This window comes from Stomoxys calcitrans, chromosome 5 (assembly GCF_963082655.1).
Source record: "Stomoxys calcitrans chromosome 5, idStoCalc2.1, whole genome shotgun sequence".
NCBI classification, from domain to species: domain Eukaryota; kingdom Metazoa; phylum Arthropoda; class Insecta; order Diptera; family Muscidae; genus Stomoxys; species Stomoxys calcitrans.
Genome location: NC_081556.1, coordinates 114,835,984 through 114,856,913, shown reverse-complemented (window position 1 = coordinate 114,856,913; position 20,930 = coordinate 114,835,984). Strand labels below are relative to the sequence as shown.

Genomic DNA, 20,930 nt, shown 5'->3' with positions numbered 1-20,930 from the left:
GAACTTTGTGCCTCTGTGTGTGTGTTTTTTTTTATTAAATTGTGGGCGAAAACTTATAAAGTGAGTGTTCTTATACATTTAAGAGGTTAATTGGGTACAACTCAGCAATGTTATCTATGTCCCTTTGTTATCAATTAAAGCGCCCTCAGGAAGAAACCACATCTGTGAGGTTCAGCGTAAAGTCTTGTCGGGAGTAAATTGCCAGCGTAGTTTGATAGGGAGGAAAATTGGAATCATCTGTCCCCTGTCGTGGTTGCGACTGCTCCAGGGTTCGGTCCATCATCTGGCAATCATTAAGGCAGGCTATATATGACCAAAACGTCCAAGTTCGGATCCTAAAGGTTGAATAGACGAAAACCCATTTGAGTGGAAGTTCAGGTAAAATTAGACGTAATCAACTTACCGTGGCGGAAAAATTGTGTTCGGGCAATTGCTGCACACATGCGCCAGCGGCCTAGGCAGAGAACCCACCGGGCGAAAAGCGCTGGAATGAGATAGAATACCAATGAAATATTTACTAAAGCCAGCAAAAGAATAATTGTCATAAACCAAAAGAAAAAAAAAAAAACAAAAAAAAGTATATTCTTTAAATCCACTAAAAAGAAAAAAATTGCCTTAAATTGAAAAAAAAAAAAAAACCTTAGACTTTGGGTTAAGTGTATGTTTGTGATGTTTGGTGGTGTTTTATAATGTCTTATGTTTGTAGTTACTAGTTTTAAGTATTTATGCGTGTAAAAGTGTTTAATGCCAGAAATGTTAAATTGTTGGTGAGCGCAGGGTTTACAAGGAAACCATATAGGCCAAAATTGAAAGTTTGATGTGATATGATTTTTATGATACCAATTTAGAGAGCTCTCTCAATTAGGAATTTGTTAGTTTTTTTTTGGTGTGCTTTGGAGTGAAAATCAAAAGGCTCCAAGTGTCTATATGATTTTTATTTAATGTGAATTCGTGCCAAATGGCTCACAAAAGATAGAGTAAAGATCTGCTGGTGTTAGAAGCTTCTAGGTTGTATATATTTTTTTTTTGTGTGTGTTATTTTGTAAAAAAAAAAAAAAAAAAGAAAAGGTTTATTGTAATGTGTTAATGTTAGGCTATTTAAGGACTTTTATAAACAAAACCAAATGTAAAAATTTTATGTCTATGTGAAAATCTAATCATGATGTGCTAATTTTGTTTCGTTAGAGAGGGAAGTAGGGTGTATGTTGTCATAAGGTAAGTGTGTGTGGAAACAGGGGCCCTTTTTAAATTATATTCTTTTGGACTAAAGGGTCAAGGTTGGGCGGGCAATGTGTGGGAGCAGGTACATCAAGTTCCCTTGTTATCAGTGTACGGTGTGTTAGCGTTTTTTTTTTGTTTTGTTATGTGTTTATTAGATTTCCTACAATTTTTCTTATTTATTGGTTCATCCTCCTGGGCTAATGGTGGAAGGGTTGGAACCTCCTTGAGACCCGATAGCTAGCTGGACTCCACCATAGCGCCGTTGAAGGCGGAATGTAACAAGGGACTTTTTTTATAGCCGAGTCCGAGTGCGACATCTCTTTGGGGAGAATTTTTTACATGACCATGCATGGCAAATGTTGCCAGCATTAAGAGAGGATCACCACCGCCTTCAATTTTGTCCGATGTTATCGCTAGGATTTGAAAGCAGGCGTTCCGCGTTATAGGCGGACATAAGCTACAGTGGTACGAATTCGGTATACACATTCAGGGCGAAGTGTCCCAACTCTAAATGGTATTAGAGAGTTAAAGAAGGCGCAGCGGAGCGGGCTCGGTTCGGCTAATTGTCATATATATGCTGCTTATCCTTTCTATTCATGCCAATTTCATTAAAATTCATTCAACGGTTTAGCCGTAATATGTACCGCAAAATCGCCTTTTATAAATACCTTAGCCACGTAGACTCGGTGGCGTAGGTTAATATATAGTCGTTTCCGCCCGACTTTCGCCTTCTCTTACTAGTTATTTTAATTGTCCTCTTTTTATACCCTCCACCAGAGGATGTGGGTATACTAATTTCGTCATTCTGTTTGTAACACCTCGAAATATGAGTCTGAGACCCCATAAAGTATATATATTTTGGATCGTCATGTCATTTTAAGTCGATCTAGCCATGTCCGTCCGGCCGTCCGTCTGTCTGTCGAAAACACTCTAACTTTCGAAGGAGTGAAGCTAGTTGCTTGAAATTTTGCACAAATACTTTTTATTAGTGTATGTCGGTTGGGATTGTAAATGGGCCAAATCGGTTCATGTTTTGATATAGCTGCCATATAAACCGATCTTGGGTCTTGACTTCTTGAGCCTCTAGAGGGCGCAATTCTCGTTCGATTTGACAGAAATTTTGCACGTGGTGTTTTGGTGTCACTTCCAATAACGGCGCTAAGTATGGTTCAAATCGGTCCATGTTTTGATATGGCTGCCACATAAACCAATCTTGGGCCTTGACTTCTTGAGCCTCTAGGCGCAATTCTCATCCGATTGGGCTGAAATTTTGCATGAGGTGTTCTTTTATGACTTCCAATAACTGTGCTAAGCATGGTTCAAATCGGTCCATAACATGATATAGCTGCCATATAAACCGATCTTGGGTCTTGACTTCTGGAGCCTCTAGAGGTCGCAATTCTCGTCCGATTTGACTGAAATTTTGCACATAGTGTTTGGATGGCACTTTCAACAACTATAATAGGTATGATTCAAATCGGCTCATAATCTGGTATAGCTGTCATATAAATCGATCTTGAATTTTGACTTCTTGAGCCTCTAGAGGGCGAAATTCTCATCCGATTTGGCTAAAATTTTGCATAAGGTGTTTTGTTATGACTTCCAATAACTGTACTAAGTATGACGCAAATCGGTACATAACCTGATATAGCTGCCATATAAACCGATCTGGGATCTTGATTTCTTGAGCCTCTAGAGGGTGCAATTCTCATACGATTTGGCAGAAATTTTGTACAACAGCTTCTCTCATGAATTTCAAGATACGTGTCTAATATGGTCTGAATCGATCAGTAGCTTCATGAACCTATCTCCCGATTTTGCTTCTTGAGCCCCTATGAGGCGCGATTCTTATCTAAATGAACTGAAATATTACACAATGACTTCTACAATGTTCGGCATTCATTTATGATCCGAATCGGACTATAACTTGATATAGCTCCAGTAGCATACAAGTTCTTATTCAATATGCTTTGTTTGCCTAAAAAGAGATACAGCGCATAGAGCTCGACAAAGTCGATCCATGGTGGAGGGTATATAAGATTCGGCCCGGCCGAACTTAGCACGCTCTTACTTGTCATTTTTAGATATAGCTACTAAAAAGATCAATATTTTGTTATACGTAATTGAACAATGACTTGGTCCAAACCGGAACATATTTCGATACAGCTGCTATAGGGCATAAGGTATGCATTTTTCACCGGATTTTGACGAAAGGTGGTTTACATATATTCCCGAGGTGATGGGTCTCCAAAGTGTGGCCCGGCCGAACTTAATGCCTTTTTACTTGTTGCTACATAAAATTTTATAAAAAATTTATGTTAAGTAAAATTATGCCCTTCAACTAGGTTCATTTTGTGGGAATTTTAGGTAGAAACCAAGATGGGTGGGTTTTCTATTCTACAGATTTTCTATTCTACAGCTATAAAAAATTTTTGTACATAAAACTTTTTTAAATGATAATAAAAAACTTTTTACTATATCATAAATCGTTTTATATATTTATTCATTTGTATACAGCTACATATATAAAGTCTTACAACAAAAAAGCATTTCAATCTCATATAACAAATGATTCGTTCTCTGTGGTAATGCAATAAAAAATTATTAATTCTAAAAACTCGAATAGTTTTTTCTGAAAAATTATGAGTTCATATTAAGTAATTGATCAGAATTATATTTTGTAATATATAACATCTAAGCTCTAATTATATATAAATTATATTTATATATAATAGGATTGTTTTAACCAAAATGATTTTTTTTTATTTCACATGTAATGTCCCTGAAGTAAATAGTTGGCGATTTTTTAAGTGGCACATTCTACACTCCATGTTACACACCCAGTTGCAGCAATCTCAAAAATACCAATGTGTTATCAATTATTCCATCTGTATGCTGTTCCAACAACTAAACCATAACAAAGCTTTCTTACGTTATCCAATAATGAAGGCAAAATTGTTTCTAATTAAAGCGAATCCCTTACGTGAAGGGGTTTTTTCCCCAGAGTTTTAGTTGGTGCTTGTTTTGGATTATTTTTAATTTTTGTTTTACTTTTCTTTTCCACTCCTCATTGCAAAAAAAAAAATCTTGTGTGAGCCCATGTGGCATGTATGTTAGCAGCCCTACCTTTAGTAGTTTGTGGACTTTTTAGACTTGTGATTATCCACTTCATTGTCAAATGTTGTCTACAATATCAACTAAGGAGCATGACATCATTTGGTTCTTTTTCTTTAGTGTTTTTGTGGATACATCATGGGCTGCTCTTGGTCAATATAGGGGGGACTCTGGTGTTTCTCTGCATACATAGGCTGAGTTTGGGCATTATAGGGAGGCATGTTCTGCATGTTTGAGGGACAAGCATTGTAGTTAACATTGACTGTGGCGGGAGCTTTACGCAGTTCGCGATACAACATGAAGATGGGATACCAGAAGGCAATTTGAATCACTGAAAAAAAGCAAATAAAAACAAAAACGATATTAAGTTTTTTCTTTTTTATACTGGGACAACAAACCCTTTAAAGGCTTGCCATTGTTGAATATAGCAAAGGCGTGATGGGTATAAACATCACCTTGGAAAGGGTGTTATCATAATCTAATCATTTTGTTTATACCACCGCCATATTTTGATTTACTATCCCAAAAAATCGTTATACATCAATCAAAAATCAATTTGTGTTTATTTATTGGCTTGCTTATACACTAGCACATAAAAAGGCATTAAGTTAGGCTGGGCCTAACATTGGATACCCAATACCACGAGTTTTTATAGAAACAACATTTCGACAAATTCCGCTCACCATATATGAACCCATAGTACCTATATCGAAACACTATCTGTTCTGGAACAAACTCGCCACAATCTAATCCAATCCAAATTTCAATGAAATCGGGTAATAAATGGATCTTATTTGGGTTCAAGACCGTAAGTAGTGGTATCAATATACTCTGAAAACAAGGAAGAGCGTGCTAAGTTCGGCCGGGCCGAATCTTATATACCCTCCACCATGGTCGCATCTGTTGAGTTCTTTGCGCAGTATCTGTTTTTAGGCAAACAAAGAATAATGCGTAAGGACGAAGGAGGAGCTATATCAAGCTATAGTCCGATTTGGGGCTCAAGAAGCAAAATCGGGAGATCGGCTTATATGGGAGCTGTATCAAGCTATAGATCGATTCTGACCATATTACACACGTATGTTGTACCAAATCGGATGAGAATTGCGCACTCTAGAGGCTTAAGAAGTCCAGATCCCAGATCGGTTTATATGGCAGGTATATGGACCGATTTGCGCCATACTTCGCACAGTTGTTGAAAGTTATATCAAAACGCTATGTGCAAAATTGCAGTCAAATAGGAAGAGAATTGCGCCCTCTAGAGGCTCAAGAAGTCAAGACCCAAGATCGGTTTATATGGCAGCTCCTGCAAAATTTCAGCCAAATCGGAGAGGAATTGCGCGCTCTAGATGCTCAAGAATTCAAGATCCAAGATCGGTTGGAAGTGATATCAAAACACTATGTGCAAAATTGCAGTCAAATTGGATGAGAATTGCGCCCTCTAGAGGCTCAAGAAGTCAAGACCCCAGATCGATTTATATGGCAGCTATATTAGGTTATGAAACGATTTGAACTATACTCAGCACAGTTGTTGGAAGTCATAACAAAACACCTCATGCAAAGTTTTAGCCAAACGGAGAAGAATTGCGTCCTCCAGTGGCTCAAGAAGTCAAGACCAAAGATCTAGTATATAAACCGATGTTGGGTCTTGACTTCTTGAGCCTCTGAAGGGCGCAATTCTTATCCGATTTGGTTGAAATTTTGCATGATCTGCCATGTAGATCATGCAAAATTTCAACCAAATCGGATAAGAATTGCGCCCTTCAGAGGCTCAAGAAGTCAAGACCCAACATCGGTTTATATACTAGCTATATCAGGTTATGGACCTATTTGGACCATACTTCGCACAGTTGTTCGAAGTGATATCAAAACACTATGTGCAAAATTGCCGTGAAATCGAATAAGAATTCCGCCTTCTAAAAGCTCAAGAAATCAAGACCCAAGATCGGTTTAAATGGCAGCTATATCAGGCTATGAACCGATTTGAACCATACTTAGCACAGTTATTGGAAGTGATATCAAAACACTATGCTCAAGATTTCAGTTAAATCGGACGAGAATCGCGCCCTCTAGAGGCTCAAGAAGTTAAGACCCAGGATGGCTTTATATGGCAGCTATATCAAAACATGGACCAACACTATGTGCAAAATTGCAGTCAAATCGGATGAGACTGGCGCATTCTGGAGGCTGAAGAAGTCCAGATCCCAGATCGATTTATATGGCAGCTATATCAGGATCGATTTGGACCATACCTCGCACAGTTGTTGGAAGTGATATCAAAACACTATGTGCAAAATTTCAGTCAGATCGGACGAGAATTGCGCATTCTGGAGGCTCAAGAAGTCAAGACCCAAGATCGGTTATATGGCAGCTATAACAGGTTATGGACCGATTTGGACCATACTTCGCACAGTTGTAGGAAGTGATATCAAAACACTATGTCCAAAATGTCAGTCAAATCGGACGAGAATTGCGCCCTCTAGAGGCTCAGTAAATCAAGTCCAAAGATCGTTTCACATGGCAGCTATATCAAAACATGAACCGATTTGGCCCATTTACAATCCCAACCAACCTACACTAATAAGAAGTATTTGTGCAAAATTTTAAGCGGCTAGCTTTATTCCTTCAAAAGTTAGCGTGCTTTCCATATATATACTTTATGGGGTCTTAGACGCATATTTCGAAGTGTTACAAACGGAATGACGAAACTAATATACCCCAATCCTATGGTGGAGGGTATAAAAATGGGTAAAAAAAACATTGGATTGGGATGCATAGGGGGTCGCCAAACTCCAGATTAGGTTAAATTTAAGTAGCAGTCCATCATTAGATTCACTTAAAAGTTTTCGTTCGTTGCGATACCACCGGAACAGAAGAAGGAAGATGCCTTCTAGTACCTACCGTTGAACCATCCAGGTCGCTTTAAAACAGCCCAACAACTTTCCAATGTTTACATCCGCTAAATCAGACACATTCTCAAAGAAATGAGAACCTAAAGCGGAACTCCTTTTGACTGCTAGTGCGGGACACACATACAGAAGGTGTTCTATAGTTTCTTCTTCTTCGATGTCCTCACAACTTCTTCAAAAGTCGTTGCTAGCAACCTTCAGTCTGTCAGCATGTTTTCCGATTAGACAGTGACCTGTCATGACGAACACAATGAGTGAGACTAGATTAGTCTAGATTAGGCCACATAGTTTTGGAATGCTCACAGCCACTTCTTTGTGACAATCTATCATTCGTTGTTCTTTGGGCCTGGGTCTGAAAACTTAGATTACATTTCGCTAGAGGCATACCCGTAGATACCAGTATCCCTGGAATATATAGGGTAGTTCATAGTGTCGCAAGCTCGTCCGCTTTACAATTCCTTGGAATATCTCTGTGACACGGCACCCAGAACAGATCAATTTTGAACTGCTCAGCCATCTCGTTGAGAGATCTACGACAGTCGAAGCCAGTTTAAGTGTTCAGAAATACGTTCTCCAGGGATTTAACGGCTGCCTTGCCATCTGAGAAGATATTTATGCCAATCGTCGTTAAGACATCATATCTTAGCCATTCCACCACTTCCTTAATTGCAAATATATCCGCTTGATACACACTGCAGTGGTCGGGTTACCTTTTCGATATGACCAGTTCTAGATCTTTGGAGTACACCCCAAAGCCCACCTGGTCGTCTAGTTTAGAACCATCCGTATAGAAGTCTATGTAACTTCTTTTAGTTTAGTTTTGGTTCCATTTGGTTCTATAAGGATTAGTGTTATAGAACTTTTTATCAAAAAGCGGCTCAGGTAGGGTGTAATCCACATTGCCTGGAACATGGAATATTGTATCAAGGATAACAAAGTGACCGTAGCTGCCACATGATCAATGAGAAAGCTCCCTTAACCTCACGGCAGTGGTCGCTGCAATTTGGGTAGCCACAATGTGCAGAGGCATAAGATGTAGGATTAAATTCAGTGCATCCGAAGGTGTCGTCCTTAGTTCGGCTGTGATGCACAAACAAGCCATCCTTTGGATCCGGTTGAGTATTGAACTGAATTTAGTAGGTGAACTTTTGAAGCGCCATCCACCAGACCACTACACCATATAGCATTATAGGTCTGACAACTGCAGTACACGACCAGTGCATGACAAGCGGCTAAAATCTCCAACTTTCGCCAATAGTTCTCTTGCAGGTGTACAAGGCAAGAATTGCCTTTCTTGCCCTGTCCAAAATGTTGGATTTGAAGTTCAATTTCGTGCCCAGCAAAACACCCAGTATTTTGCGCTTTCTGTTAGTGGACTATTCTCTCCTCCCAAGGAGACCGGTGCCACTTTAGGCAACTTGAATCTTCTGCTGAAAAGTACTACTTCCATCTTGCACAGATTTACATTTAGACCACTTTCGGTAGCCCACTTCGCTGTGGCACGTAGATCTTCCTGAAGTATATCTCTTAGAGTGCTGGGGAACTTTTCCCTAACCGCAATCGCCACGTCATCAGTATACGCGACCACTTTTACACCTTTTTCTCCCAGAGACAATAATATATTGATAATGGCTATATTCCAAAGTAGAGGAGACAGTACACCTCTTTGCGGTGCTCCTCTGCTGATCCATATTTTTAAGTCCACAAATACCAAGCCTGTCGTAATGCATACTTTTTTAAGCAAGTTATTAATAAACTTTCTTACGGCAGAGTTGATGCTTTGAAACTCCAACTCCTCCATGATTGACGTTGGTTTTACATTATTGAAAGCACCTTCAATGTCAAGAAATTCTACCATTACATATTCCTTGACAGATAGAGAACCCTCTATGTAGCCGACTAGATTGTGAAGGACTGTTTTGACAGCTAGAGAACCCTCTATGTAGCCGACTAGATTGTGAAGGACTGTTTTGACAGCTAGAGAACCCTCTATGTAGCCGACTAGGTCGTGAAGGGCTGTCTAAGTGGATTTGCCTTTATTATATGCATGCTGCTTTCGCGACAGGCTATCTTCAGGGATCTTTGCCCTAAGATATGTTTCTATCAAACTAGCGAGAGTCTTCAGCATAAGAGCGAACAGACTAATAGGACGAAAGTCTTTCGCCTTCGTGTGGTAGGCTTGCCTTCGGAATGAAAATGACCTTCGTGTGCATCCATCCCACAGGCTTATATGATATTCTGATACAAGCAGATTATATCTGCCTTAGCCAGGGAACCCGTCTATCAGACACAACTTGAAATTCAAGCGGTGATACATCATCAGGGCCTGGCGACTTAAAGGAGTCGAAACTTCTTATCGCCCAAAAGACTTCCGGCTCAGACAAAATGTCCCTAATAACCTTCGACGAATGCATGCCAGTGACAACCTCTTCTGGCGCCACATTGTTTGTTAAAGAATTTTCCGGAGATGTGTAGCAACGAGTAGTTCTAGTGTTTTCTTACTAGCCATTGTTCATACATTTTCCGACTTCTGAATATACCCCACCGTAATAGGTCTCCTGAAACGATTTTTCCATAGCCTAGCGTCCTCATATGTATACTCCACGGAGCTGCAGAGTTTCACCCAAGATTTGTTCTGAGCCTTTCTCAGCTCGCCCTTAAATTTCCTTAGCTCAGCCCTTTAGATGTCCCAATCGTGTGATGCTTTTGTGACTTTCGCTTTGTTGAAGAGTTTTCTGCAGTTCTTCCTTAGACCAACCACCTCTGAGGACATGGTGGGGCAAACAGCAATAGCTGTTTGTTCCATGGCTTGGCACTAAGATATAATGACACAAGCGAGTCACTTAGGGCCTTCGTGATCCGCTTGACCATTATGTATATATCATGTGCAGTTGCCACTTCCTTTTCTGGTCTAGAAGGGATAGATGTGCGGAATTTGTGAATTTTTTGAATTTGTTGAAATTTATCCCAATCCTCCTTTTTACACCCACAACCATAGGATGGGGGTATACTAATCTAGTCATATCGTTTGTGACACCTCGAAATATTGATCTGGGACCCCATGAAGATATATATTCTGGATCGTCTCGACATTCTGATTCGATCTATCCATGTCCGTCCGTCCGTCTGTCGAAATCACGACGGCAGGCGAACGCGTCAAGCTGGCTGCTTGAAATTTTGCACAGCTATTTAATATTGATGTAGGTCTTTGGGGATTAAAAATGGGTCATATCGGTTCAGATTTGGATATAGCTCTCATATAAACCTATCTTCCGATTTCACTTTTTGAGCCCCTGGAAGCCACAATTTTTGTTCATATAAACCGATCACCCGATTTGAATTCTTGAGCGTTTACAAGCCGCAAGTTTTGTCTTATTTGGCTGAAACTTTGCATGTGGTGTTCTGTTATGACTTTTAACAACTTTGCCAAATACCGTCCGAATCCGTTTAGTATTTGAGAGCCAGTATTGAGACTTTTTATTTTCAAGGCTGGGTACTACTGACTCTTCAGAAGAAGAAGAAACCCTTTTGCACTACTCTTTATAAGAATACGGGCTTTGTGTCTCCCATTCCCTGTACCCTTGAGTAGTTTAAATCTAGAAGACCTTAGTCCACAAACCATTTCTCCACACATCCATGGTTTTAGGATAGGAACCACGTCAAACCCTCTTTCCATCAGAAGAACCTTTTGTGCCGCCAAAGCGGTCTTGCAATGCTGCAGACCAACAATTGCAATGCCTTAAGACCAATCCTATCGGATGACACACTCACACAGATCTTGTCGGGTCTCGTCTTGACGTATCTCGTCTCCTGTATCGATTGTGGCAGGGGTATTTCCAGTCTCTTGCAATCCGCCTAACTTGAGCAATGTGGTCGATAGTTCCTCAGATTAGAGTTCAGCAACAACTACTCCAAAACTTGCAGCCGATAAGCTCACATTTGGTTAAACCTTATCGGTCTGTCTAGCCGTCTGTCTGTTAATCTTTCTATTTGTTTGACTACACCAAACGCCCATATATGTGTATACGAAAGCATTTTGATAAGAAGTAAAGGGCCTAAAATCCAAATGGGACTTTCGGATTATAACGACCAACTTTGGCTTTTGATACCATATTATCCAAACTTTCGATCTGCGATCGTCAAAAAACCGAAAACTCGATTTTGATTTTAGAACCAAGGTTTCTTGGGCAACATATCTTAGAATTTTTCGTAGATTATGAACGACCCACCCTAGTGTAGACATATACATCTGTCGATTTAAACTATGGAAGGACGAAAGTACCATTCGTAAGTAGTATGAAGTCATAATAGCATGCAATTTAGGGTATTCTAAATTCGGCTCGTCTCAACTTTCATGATGTCTCATTTGTTTGATTTTTTCTTTTGCTCCACTTGTTCGCATTTTTGCCTTTTTTGTTATTCATGTCTAAAACAAACAAAAAAAAAACACCAAAAATCCAAAGAATTTTAGTAAACAAAGTGTATCAATATCATTCTACATCGAACCATGGAACAATGAAAATGATGTCATCAGGTCCATATTTGCAATGCCTTGCGATGGCAAGGCGATAGTCCGCATTATTTTCCCCTACTGCCACTCTTTTATATTGGATTGGTAGTTTTCTATCAAACGTCTTCCAGCATATTTTAATTCAAGAGAAAAAAAATTTTTAAGTATTTTTTTTAATAAAAACCAGTAAGGAAAGGCAATAGGCGGGCAGTGACGACTAAATAGTACCTTACATGCAAATGCAAAAAATTTACCCATGAACATTCCACTAAGGAACAGGGGCAAACTTTTCACATATCAATGAGTGCAGTCCGATTCAAGTTTTGAGCTCAATGATAAGGGCCTCCTTTTTATAGCCGAGTCCGAACGGCGAGCCGCAGGCGACACCTTTCACAAATGTAGCCAGCATTAGGAGGGGAAAGCTACCGTTGAAAATTTTTTCTGAGAGTCATTAGAAAGTCCCTCAGGCCAAATTTCGAGAGAATCGCTTAACAAATGAGCACTTAATTGAAATAATTATCAAAATCGGACGAACATATATATGTAGGGAAGCTTAATTTAAATCTCAACCGATTTCGAACAAAATTTCGCTGAAATTTAGCACAATGGTTCGCATTAGGCTTCTCAACATTCGTACTGAGTACGGTCAAGATAGGGCTATATTTGGGTATAGCTGTCATATAGACTGATCTCCCGATTAAGAGTATTGAACCCATTTATTACCCGATTTCGTTGAAATTTGGCCCAAGAATCTATATAAGGATTTCCGGCATCCGTTCCCTATATGGTTTAGATCTTTCTATATTTGGATATAGCTTCCATATATATACCGATCTCCTGATTTTAGGTCTTGGGCCCATAAAAGTTGCATTTATTAACAGAAATTTTACACAGAAGGCTGTGTTAGACCCTTCAACATCGGTGTTCAATATGGGCCCCATCGACCTATATTTCGACAAAGCTGCCGTATAGACCGATGTCCCGACCTAAGGTGTTGAGCCCATAAAAGGTGAATTTATTATCCGATTTCGCTGAAATTTGGCATAGTGACCTTTGTCAGACATTTCGATTGCTGTGCCTGATATGGTTCAGATCGGTCTATATTTTGATATCACTGCCATATAGACTGATCTCCCGATTTTGGTTCTTGGTCCCAATAAAAGGCGCATTTATTACCTGATTTCGCTAAAATTTGGCACAATTTGGTTCATATCGGTCTATGTATTATCCGATTTCGCTGAAATTCGGCATAGTGACCTATGTCAGGGTTTTCGACCCCCAAGAACCTATAAGATTTCCAGATTCCAAGGAATTCAAGGAATTCAATGCAGACTCCTGCCCCGGAGGGCTGTGTATCCCCAGTCCAGATATCTCTTCTTTGTGGAAATGATGATCAACCAATCAACAAGAGGCGACTTCCCTGGTATATAATCAGTTGCGACACATATAGCAGGCTGCCACGCCACACATCCATCCCCCAGCATAAAAGTGGAATGCCCAAAACACCTGTTTTCTGAATTCTGCAGTCTCAGGCCGACTGGGCGTTCCCTAACACCCATCATATAGGTTCTAAGGCTTAGCATCGAGAAAGTCATTCAACACTTTTCTCGAGCCACTCCTCCTTACTCAAGAGATCAATAGCGTCGATTTACACTGTAACTTCTCCATCAACCCGCGGATGGCACACTTGTTCAGAGACTGATGTTGCAACAGACATCCGTGGGTTAGAATCGGCTTAATAAGGACAGTAAATATTCAGTGCACCACCCCCGACCTAAGCCCCAACTACTTTATATTATTTTATGACAGAAAAAGAGAGCACACAGTCCCCTTTTAAGCCTTTCCTCAAAGTTTCTTCTCTTAGTTTCTGGTTAAGAGTCACGCTCAAGTAGTTGAGGCTCCGGAGAGAGCGGCAAACCTATCTGAACCATATACGACACGGATGTCATAAAGCCTAACATAAGTCACTGTGTCAATTTTCAGTGAAATCGGACTATAAATACGCCTATTATGGGCCCAAAGCCTAAAATCAAGAGATCGGTCTATATGGCAGCTATATCCAAATCTGGACCGATCTGAGCCAAATTGAAGAAGAATGTCGAAGGGCCGAACTTAACTCACTGTCCCAAATTTCGGCGACATCGGTCAAAAAATTCACCTTTTATGGGCCGAAAACCTTACATTGAGAGAACGGTCTATATGGCAGCTATATCCAAATCTTCACCAATTTGGGCCAAGTTGCAGAAAGTTGTCGAAGAGCCCAACACAACTCACTGTCCCAAATTTCGGCAAAATCGGACAATAAATGTGCCTTTTATGTGTCCAAAAACTTAAATCGAGACATCGGTCTTTATGGCAGCTATATCCCAATCTGGACCGAGCTGAGCCAAATTGAAGAAGAATATCAAAGGGCCTAACTTAACTCACTGACCCAAATTTCGGCGATATCGGTCAATAAATGACCCTTTCATCGGCTCAAGACCTTAAATCGAGAGATCGGTCTATATGGCAGCTATATTCAAATCTGGACCGATCTAGACCAAATTGAAAAAGGATGTTGAAGGGCTTAACACAACTTACTGTCCCAAATTCCGGCGACATCGCACAATAAATGCGCCTTTTATGTACCCAAAACCTTAAATCGAGAGATCGGTCTATATGGTAGCTATATCCAAATCTGGACTGATGTGTCATGTTGCAGAAGTATATCGAGGGGCTCAACTTTACTCACTGTCCCAAATTTCGACGACATCGGACAATAAATGCGCCATTCATGGGCCCCAGACCTTAAATCGAGAGATCGGTCTATATGGCAGCTATATCCAAATTTGAACCGATCTGGGCCAGATTGAAGAAGGATGTCGAAGGGTCTAACACAACTCACCGTCCCAAATTTTGGCAAAAGCGGACGATAAATGCGCCTTTTATGGGCGCAAGACCTTAAAACGAGAGATGGCAGCTACATACAAATCTGGATAATTTGGCCGATCTGGGCCGGATATGTGGATTGGTTTTAATAATATGGGATCAAATATAAGGTATTTTGGAGTGGGTAATGAATTATACATTCAAATTTGGAGTACAAAAATGTGGAGTACCTATATACCCCTAAAACCACAATCGAAAATATATATATAGACCAATCGGAACAATGTGGGAGTCCAATAGAAGGTCTTTAGTAAGAGAAGAGGTCTTTGGTAAGAGTGGTGGGTTCCCAAGATTCGGCCCGGCCAAACCCACCACAATGGATTCTGCTAAAAATTTCTACAAAATTAATTTAGTTGAAGGGCATATTTTGAATCTACATACCAAACTTCTAACAAATCAGCAAAAATTAAAGTTTATAGGAACCGAACAAGTATGATCGAGAGCCCGGTTTACATGGGAGCTATATCAGGTTATCGACCGTATTTGGCACAAATGGAATTGGAAGTCGTAACACAACACCGAATGCAAAATTTTAGCCAAATCGAACGAAAATTGAGGCTTTTAAGGACTCAAGAAGACAAATCGGGAGATCGGTTTCTATGGGAGCTACATCAGGTTATAGAGCGATTCAAACCGTACTCGGTACAGTTATTGAAAGTCATAACAGAACACCGATCTCTGGATTAGACGTCTTGAGTTTCTAGAGGGCTTAATTCTTATCTACTATAGATGAAATTTCGCATATGTCGTTTTGGTATGACTTCCAACAACTGTTCCAAGTATGGTTCAAATCGGTTCATAATATGATATAGCTCCCATATAAACCGACCTTGGGCCTGGACTTCTTGAGCTTCTAGAGGGCGCACTTCTGTGTTTTGGTATCACTTCCAACTACAGTTCTAAGATTGGTCTAATCGGTTGATAACCTGATATATCTCCCATATAAACCGATCTTCCGATTAAACTAGATAGATAGATAGAGTTTTTAGAGGGTTCAATTCTTATCTTATATCTAATATGATTGAAATTTTGCCTATCTCGTTGTGGTATGACTTCCAACAACTGTTCCAAGTATGGTCTGAATCGATTGATAACCTGGGAATAAACTTCAAACTAATATTTGAAAGACATTTAAAGAACTTGACAAATACGATCCCTGGTGGGACGTATTTGGTTGCCCAAAAAGTAATTGCGGATTTTTCATATAGTCGGCGTTGACAAATTTTTTCACAGCTTTTGACTCTGCAATTGCATTCTTTCTTCTGTCAGTTATCAGCTGTTACTTTTAGCTTGTTTTAGAAAAAAAGTGTAAAAAAAGTATATTTGATTAAAGTTCATTCTAAGTTTTATTAAAAATGCATTTACTTTCTTTTAAAAAATCCGCAATTACTTTTTGGGCAACCAATATATAAGATTCGGGCCGACCAAACTTGGCACGCTTTTACTTGTTACTTGCTGTTTTTATACCCACCACCATAGGATGGGTGTATACTGAGCTAGTCATTCTGTTTCCAACATTTCGAAATATAACCCCATAAACTATATATATATCCTTGATCGTCTCGACATTCTGAGTCGATCTAGCCATGTCCGTCCGTCCGTCGAAATCACGATAGCGGTCTAATGCGTAGATCTAGCCGCTTGAAATTTTCCACAGATACTTTATATTGATGTTAATGTTGTTGTTGTTGTTGTAACCACATTGGTATGTGGAGGTGGCGATCCTCGTCAAGCTCCGTATGTGAGCAAGCTAGTTCCGGTCCAAAGGACCGATCGCCGCGGGAACGTTTAGGCCATTGGTTATTTAAAGGCGCCAATAACTCGCCTTGTCATATCGAGTATCATAGGCACTCAGTATTTATGCAAGAGCCGGCGCCAACCGACCTCTCACTGAGACTCTCCACTCGATACCGCTGATTGTCCGCGACTGTAGCTCCAGCTACTCCGTATATGGAGCATTCCACTATCCGCAACCTGTGGACGCGCCCGGTAGCTCCCAGCTGAGCTTTTCGTAGTGACGATGAACAGCACACAAATCAGAGCTGAGGGTTCCAACCTGTGTGGTGCTCATAGTCATCCCGTGCCGGGTATTGATGTTAATCGTTGGAGATTGCAAATGGGCCATATCGGTTCAGATTTGGATTAGCTCTCATATAAACCAATCTCCCGAATTTAATTTTTGAAGCCATGGAAGCCACAATTTTTGTTCGATTTGGCTGAAATTTTACACATAGTGTTCTGTTATGACTTCCAACAACTGTGCCAAGTACGGTTCAAATCGGTCAAGAATCTGATATTGCTACCATATAAACCGATCTCGCGATTTGACTTCTTGAGCCCATGGAAGCCACAATTTTTGTCGGATTTGGCTGAAATGCATGCATGAAATGTGCATGAGGTGTTTTGTTATGACTTCCAACAACTGTGCAAAGTACGGTCTAAATCGGTCAAGAACCTGATATAGCTACCATATAAACCGATCTCGCGATTCGATTTTGTTATGACTTCCAACAACTGTGCAAAGTACGGTCTAAATCGGTCAAGAACCTGATATAGCTACCATATAAACCGATCTCGCGATTCGATTTTTTGAGCCCCTGGAAGCTTTAATTTTCGTCCGATTTGGCTGAAATTTTGCACGTAGTATTCTATTATGACTCCTATCAATGGAGCCAAGTACGGTCCAAATCGGTCTATAACCCGATTTAGCTCCCATATTAAACGATCTCCCGGCTAGTCTCTTCGGCCTCTAGCAGCTTCAATTTGTGACTGCTTGGGCAGAATTTTGGTACGTCAAATACACATATGTATGTCTTCAACTATGATTATTTGTGGAAATTTTTTGCAGTCTCCATATGTTGGGTTCTCAAGATTCGTCCCGGCCGAACTTCACATATTTTTACTTGTTAATATTTCCATCTTTGGGGAACTTTTGTCTTCTTCAACCCGCTTTAAATACATGTCAATATTTTTCACAAAAATACACTTATTTTGAAACGCATATGCTCTTGTCTACTTACCAATCGCCACCAAGTCCTGCACAGTGGCATTTGCAGCCATTGCCAGTTTGATCACACCAAGTACCACGGATATGGCTACAATATACACCCAGGGAGCTATGAACGAAACGCGTTCCTGAAAACAATGATTTGGATATTTCTTGAATATTTCGCCAGACAAAGCTATAAAAATGTCATCAGCATCAGATACCTACCCTTTTGATGCCAATAATCAGCAATACGGCAGATATAAACATACCCACACAAGCGAGAATTTCAAAGACCGCGACAACTATCAGAACAACTGAAATGGCAATGGCAATGGCAAAAGAACAACCAAATTAGGTACACATTATTCCAAAAATGTTCGTTTTCAATTTCACTTAACTTCTGTCTTACTAACCTGAAATAGTCTTTGCGGTATCAGCACTGTCTTCATCTTCTATATCGGTATTATACAGAGCTATGGATGTCACCAATAACAACGAGAACAAAATGATGGCTATTCCCGAAAAGATGGCACTGAGATATGCAATCACGTTACACAAAGTCCGATTGACCATGTTGAACGCGTGAAAATATATTCAAACAAAAATCGAAGCAAAATTCAAATCGCAATAATTCCCAAATGAAATTGGTTTGTCCGGTTTAGAAGGGAATTTTTTTTATTATTTTAGCGATACAACCGCAAGGCGCGCCGGCAACAATCCGATTGAGCGAAGAGAGGAAAACAACTGAAACGAAGAAAGCAAAAAAGTAATATTGAGGCTCAGTTAAGTCAGCGTCAGAACCAAAATTTCATTCGCAACGGCAAATGTTCTCTGCGTTTGAAGAGAGCAGATAAATTTCATTGACTTAATTGTTGTTGTTGCTGTTTATGTTGTTTTGTTTATGAGAAGCAGCAGAGAGTTCTTAAGGCAGAGCCATACATTTTCATGGCAATGAATGATTTTTGAGAGCAGTATTGCGTGGGGGGAGGGGTGGGGGGTTTGAAGAGGAATGTGGAGACACATATGATTGCGTAGCAGGCATCATTATGAAGACTTAATCATCATTGCAAATTATCCTAATGATTTGAGAAACAAGAGCAAAAAAAAATTTAGTTATCCATCGATTATTTGGACATATTACAAGAGTTGCCAGATCTATATTGAGTGTTTAAAAAAAGTTATACGCCTTTAGTTTGAGTATTATCGAAAAACTTAACTTTTGGTGATAATCGGAGAATAGATTTGCTGACAGCTACATACATATATGGGACTCAATTGAATTAGAAGTAGAGCACACATTTTAAAGCAAAAGTGTGGTTATGTGCTTAGCGGCCCGCTACAACTCACCAAGCAGACATGTGGACCTGTGACGATTTAGATAACGAATTTAACATATAGAAATTACCCTAAATAAACTCAAACAAGGCCACCGTAGCGCAGAGGTTAGCATGTCCGCCAAACCGCCATTCCATACGCATACCAGTGATAACCTCTTCTGGCGTCACGTTGTCTGTTGGAGAATTTCCCGGAAAAAGTGTAACAACGTGTAGTTCTAGTGTTTCCTCACTAGACATTGTCCATACATTCTCTGACTTCTGGATATACCCCACCGTAAAAGGTCCCGAAAACAGAATCATCCTTAGCACAGTGGCCTCAGATGTATCCCTCACGGAGCTGCAGAATTCTATCCAGGATTTATTCTGAGCCATTCTAAGCTCGCCCTTATATTTTCTTAGCTCTTATTTCTTTCTTATAGATGTCCCAATCGTGTGATGCTCTTGTGGCTTTTGCTCTGTTGAAGAGTTTTCAGCAGTCCTTCCATAGACCAACCAGCTCTGGGGTCCACCTTGGCTTGGCACTAGGGCATGCTGACATAAGAGAGTCGTTCTGGGCCTTCGTGATCCGCTTGACCACTATGTATATATCCTCCGTAGTTTCGACTTCCTTTTCTAGTCTAAAAGAATTAGTGGTGCAGAAATTGTGCCGAAATTTATCCCAATCCAGGGGCAGGTGAGAAACCTGTGGAACCATTCTTCCTGAGGACACTGGGCACTTGCGGTGTGGACGATTTATCCTCAGATTATTCACTAACTGCTGCTGTCGAAGTACTTTCCAAGTTTCGTGCTTCCTCGCTGGCGCGCACTTTCAGCCCAGTCCATCTTTGTGACCCACCCACACAGGGCTCGTCAGGTCCCGTTTCGATGCCATCCCCTCCTGTCTCGATTGTAGCAGGGAGATTTTCAGTTCCCTGCAATCCGCCAGGCTTTAGTGATGTGGTCGATAGTTTCTCGGGCAAGTGTTCAGAAACAACTGCTGAGTCGTCTTCTGATTCCCCAACCCCATCGCTTCTATAGATCTTCAGTTACAACTTGTTGAATCCGTAGGATACAACCCCTTCAGACTTGTTGAGGTCTGCGAGACAGCCGGAGTTTAGTACTGCATGTCTCCGATCACCATCAGCCTCATCCAATCTACCAATCTTCCAGTCGTTAGTTGAAAGATTGGGATTACATTCCTTGGTCTTCCAAGTATCGCTTCAGGATCTGAGGGAATCCTTGGTATCCAAGCATGCGTCATTGGTATAGAAGGAATACCTTCCTTCTTGACTAAATCTTGTGATGCCCCTGACCAGATCTCACCAATCTTTTTTAGCGCACAACTACACATTTCAATTGAGCGTTTATCCCCGAAAGCAAATAGTCTGTATCGGCCTCGATACCAGCCTGTATAGTCACAAACTGGACCCAGGAGACCCAGGACAGTCCATTGACTATCCCACTCCAATTATTCCTAGGTATGCCGATCTGTTCTTCTCCCTTGTCGACAATTGCCATCACCAAACTGTCCCTAGGGACATTAGCAAAGGTTCTTGGACCCATCTTACTGTTGTTCGCCCTAGTTCTTTTAGACATGGGATGCCTTCCAGCTGACCGTAGCCTTTTGGCTGACTGCGGTGCAGTTTCCGAATCTAGACGTGTAGTCTTTGGGGTAGCCTGTGCAGCGAATTCCCGAGCCCGATTTAGGGAATCTCTCTTCCTATCAGTGAGAGTCTTAGGAACATTCGCACCAAGACTCTCAATGAAACTAAGAGCGATGCGGCTTCTATTATTCCAACCTCTTAAAGATCGAGTTGGTTTGCCGGGGAAGGCCGATGGCCTAGGCAAATTATAGGCATACGAAGAAGGAATAGGTTCGGCCTTGTCCTTTAGACTCCAACCAGGTGCATTCGTCAAAAGCCCCTGCTGACCAGTCGTCTGCCGGC

At 40.6% G+C, this 20,930-nt stretch overlaps 2 protein-coding genes across 2 annotated transcripts in view; one reads left to right on the top strand and one right to left on the bottom strand.

Moving 5' to 3' along the window:
• Positions 1 to 287: 287 nt before the first annotated feature.
• Positions 288 to 20,930, top strand: part of LOC106090968 (uncharacterized) — a 44,469-nt gene continuing 23,826 nt past the window's right edge. Inside the window, exon 1 of the mRNA XM_059370628.1 lies at positions 288 to 378. The gene's annotated coding sequence lies outside the window, so the exon portion shown is untranslated. The remainder of the gene's footprint in view (positions 379 to 20,930) is intronic.
• On the bottom strand, positions 4,442 to 18,412 carry LOC106090969 (uncharacterized). The gene is made up of 4 exons (XM_013257338.2): positions 18,082 to 18,412; positions 17,894 to 17,982; positions 17,700 to 17,814; positions 4,442 to 4,666 (listed from the first exon to the last, which is right to left on the bottom strand). The coding sequence occupies exons 1-4, from the start codon at positions 18,239 to 18,241 to the stop codon at positions 4,452 to 4,454; spliced, it is 579 nt and encodes a 192-aa protein (XP_013112792.1). The 5' UTR covers positions 18,242 to 18,412; the 3' UTR covers positions 4,442 to 4,451.

Coding starts and splice junctions, on each gene's coding strand:
- LOC106090969 (XM_013257338.2), bottom strand. CDS start 18,241: ATGGTCAATCGGACTTTGTGTAACGTGATTGCATATCTCAGTGCCATC. Junction 17,983..18,081: donor TACCGCAAAGACTATTTCAG/GTTAGTAAGACA, acceptor TTGCCATTTCAG/TTGTTCTGATAGTTGTCGCG. Junction 17,815..17,893: donor TGATTATTGGCATCAAAAGG/GTAGGTATCTGA, acceptor CATTGTTTTCAG/GAACGCGTTTCGTTCATAGC.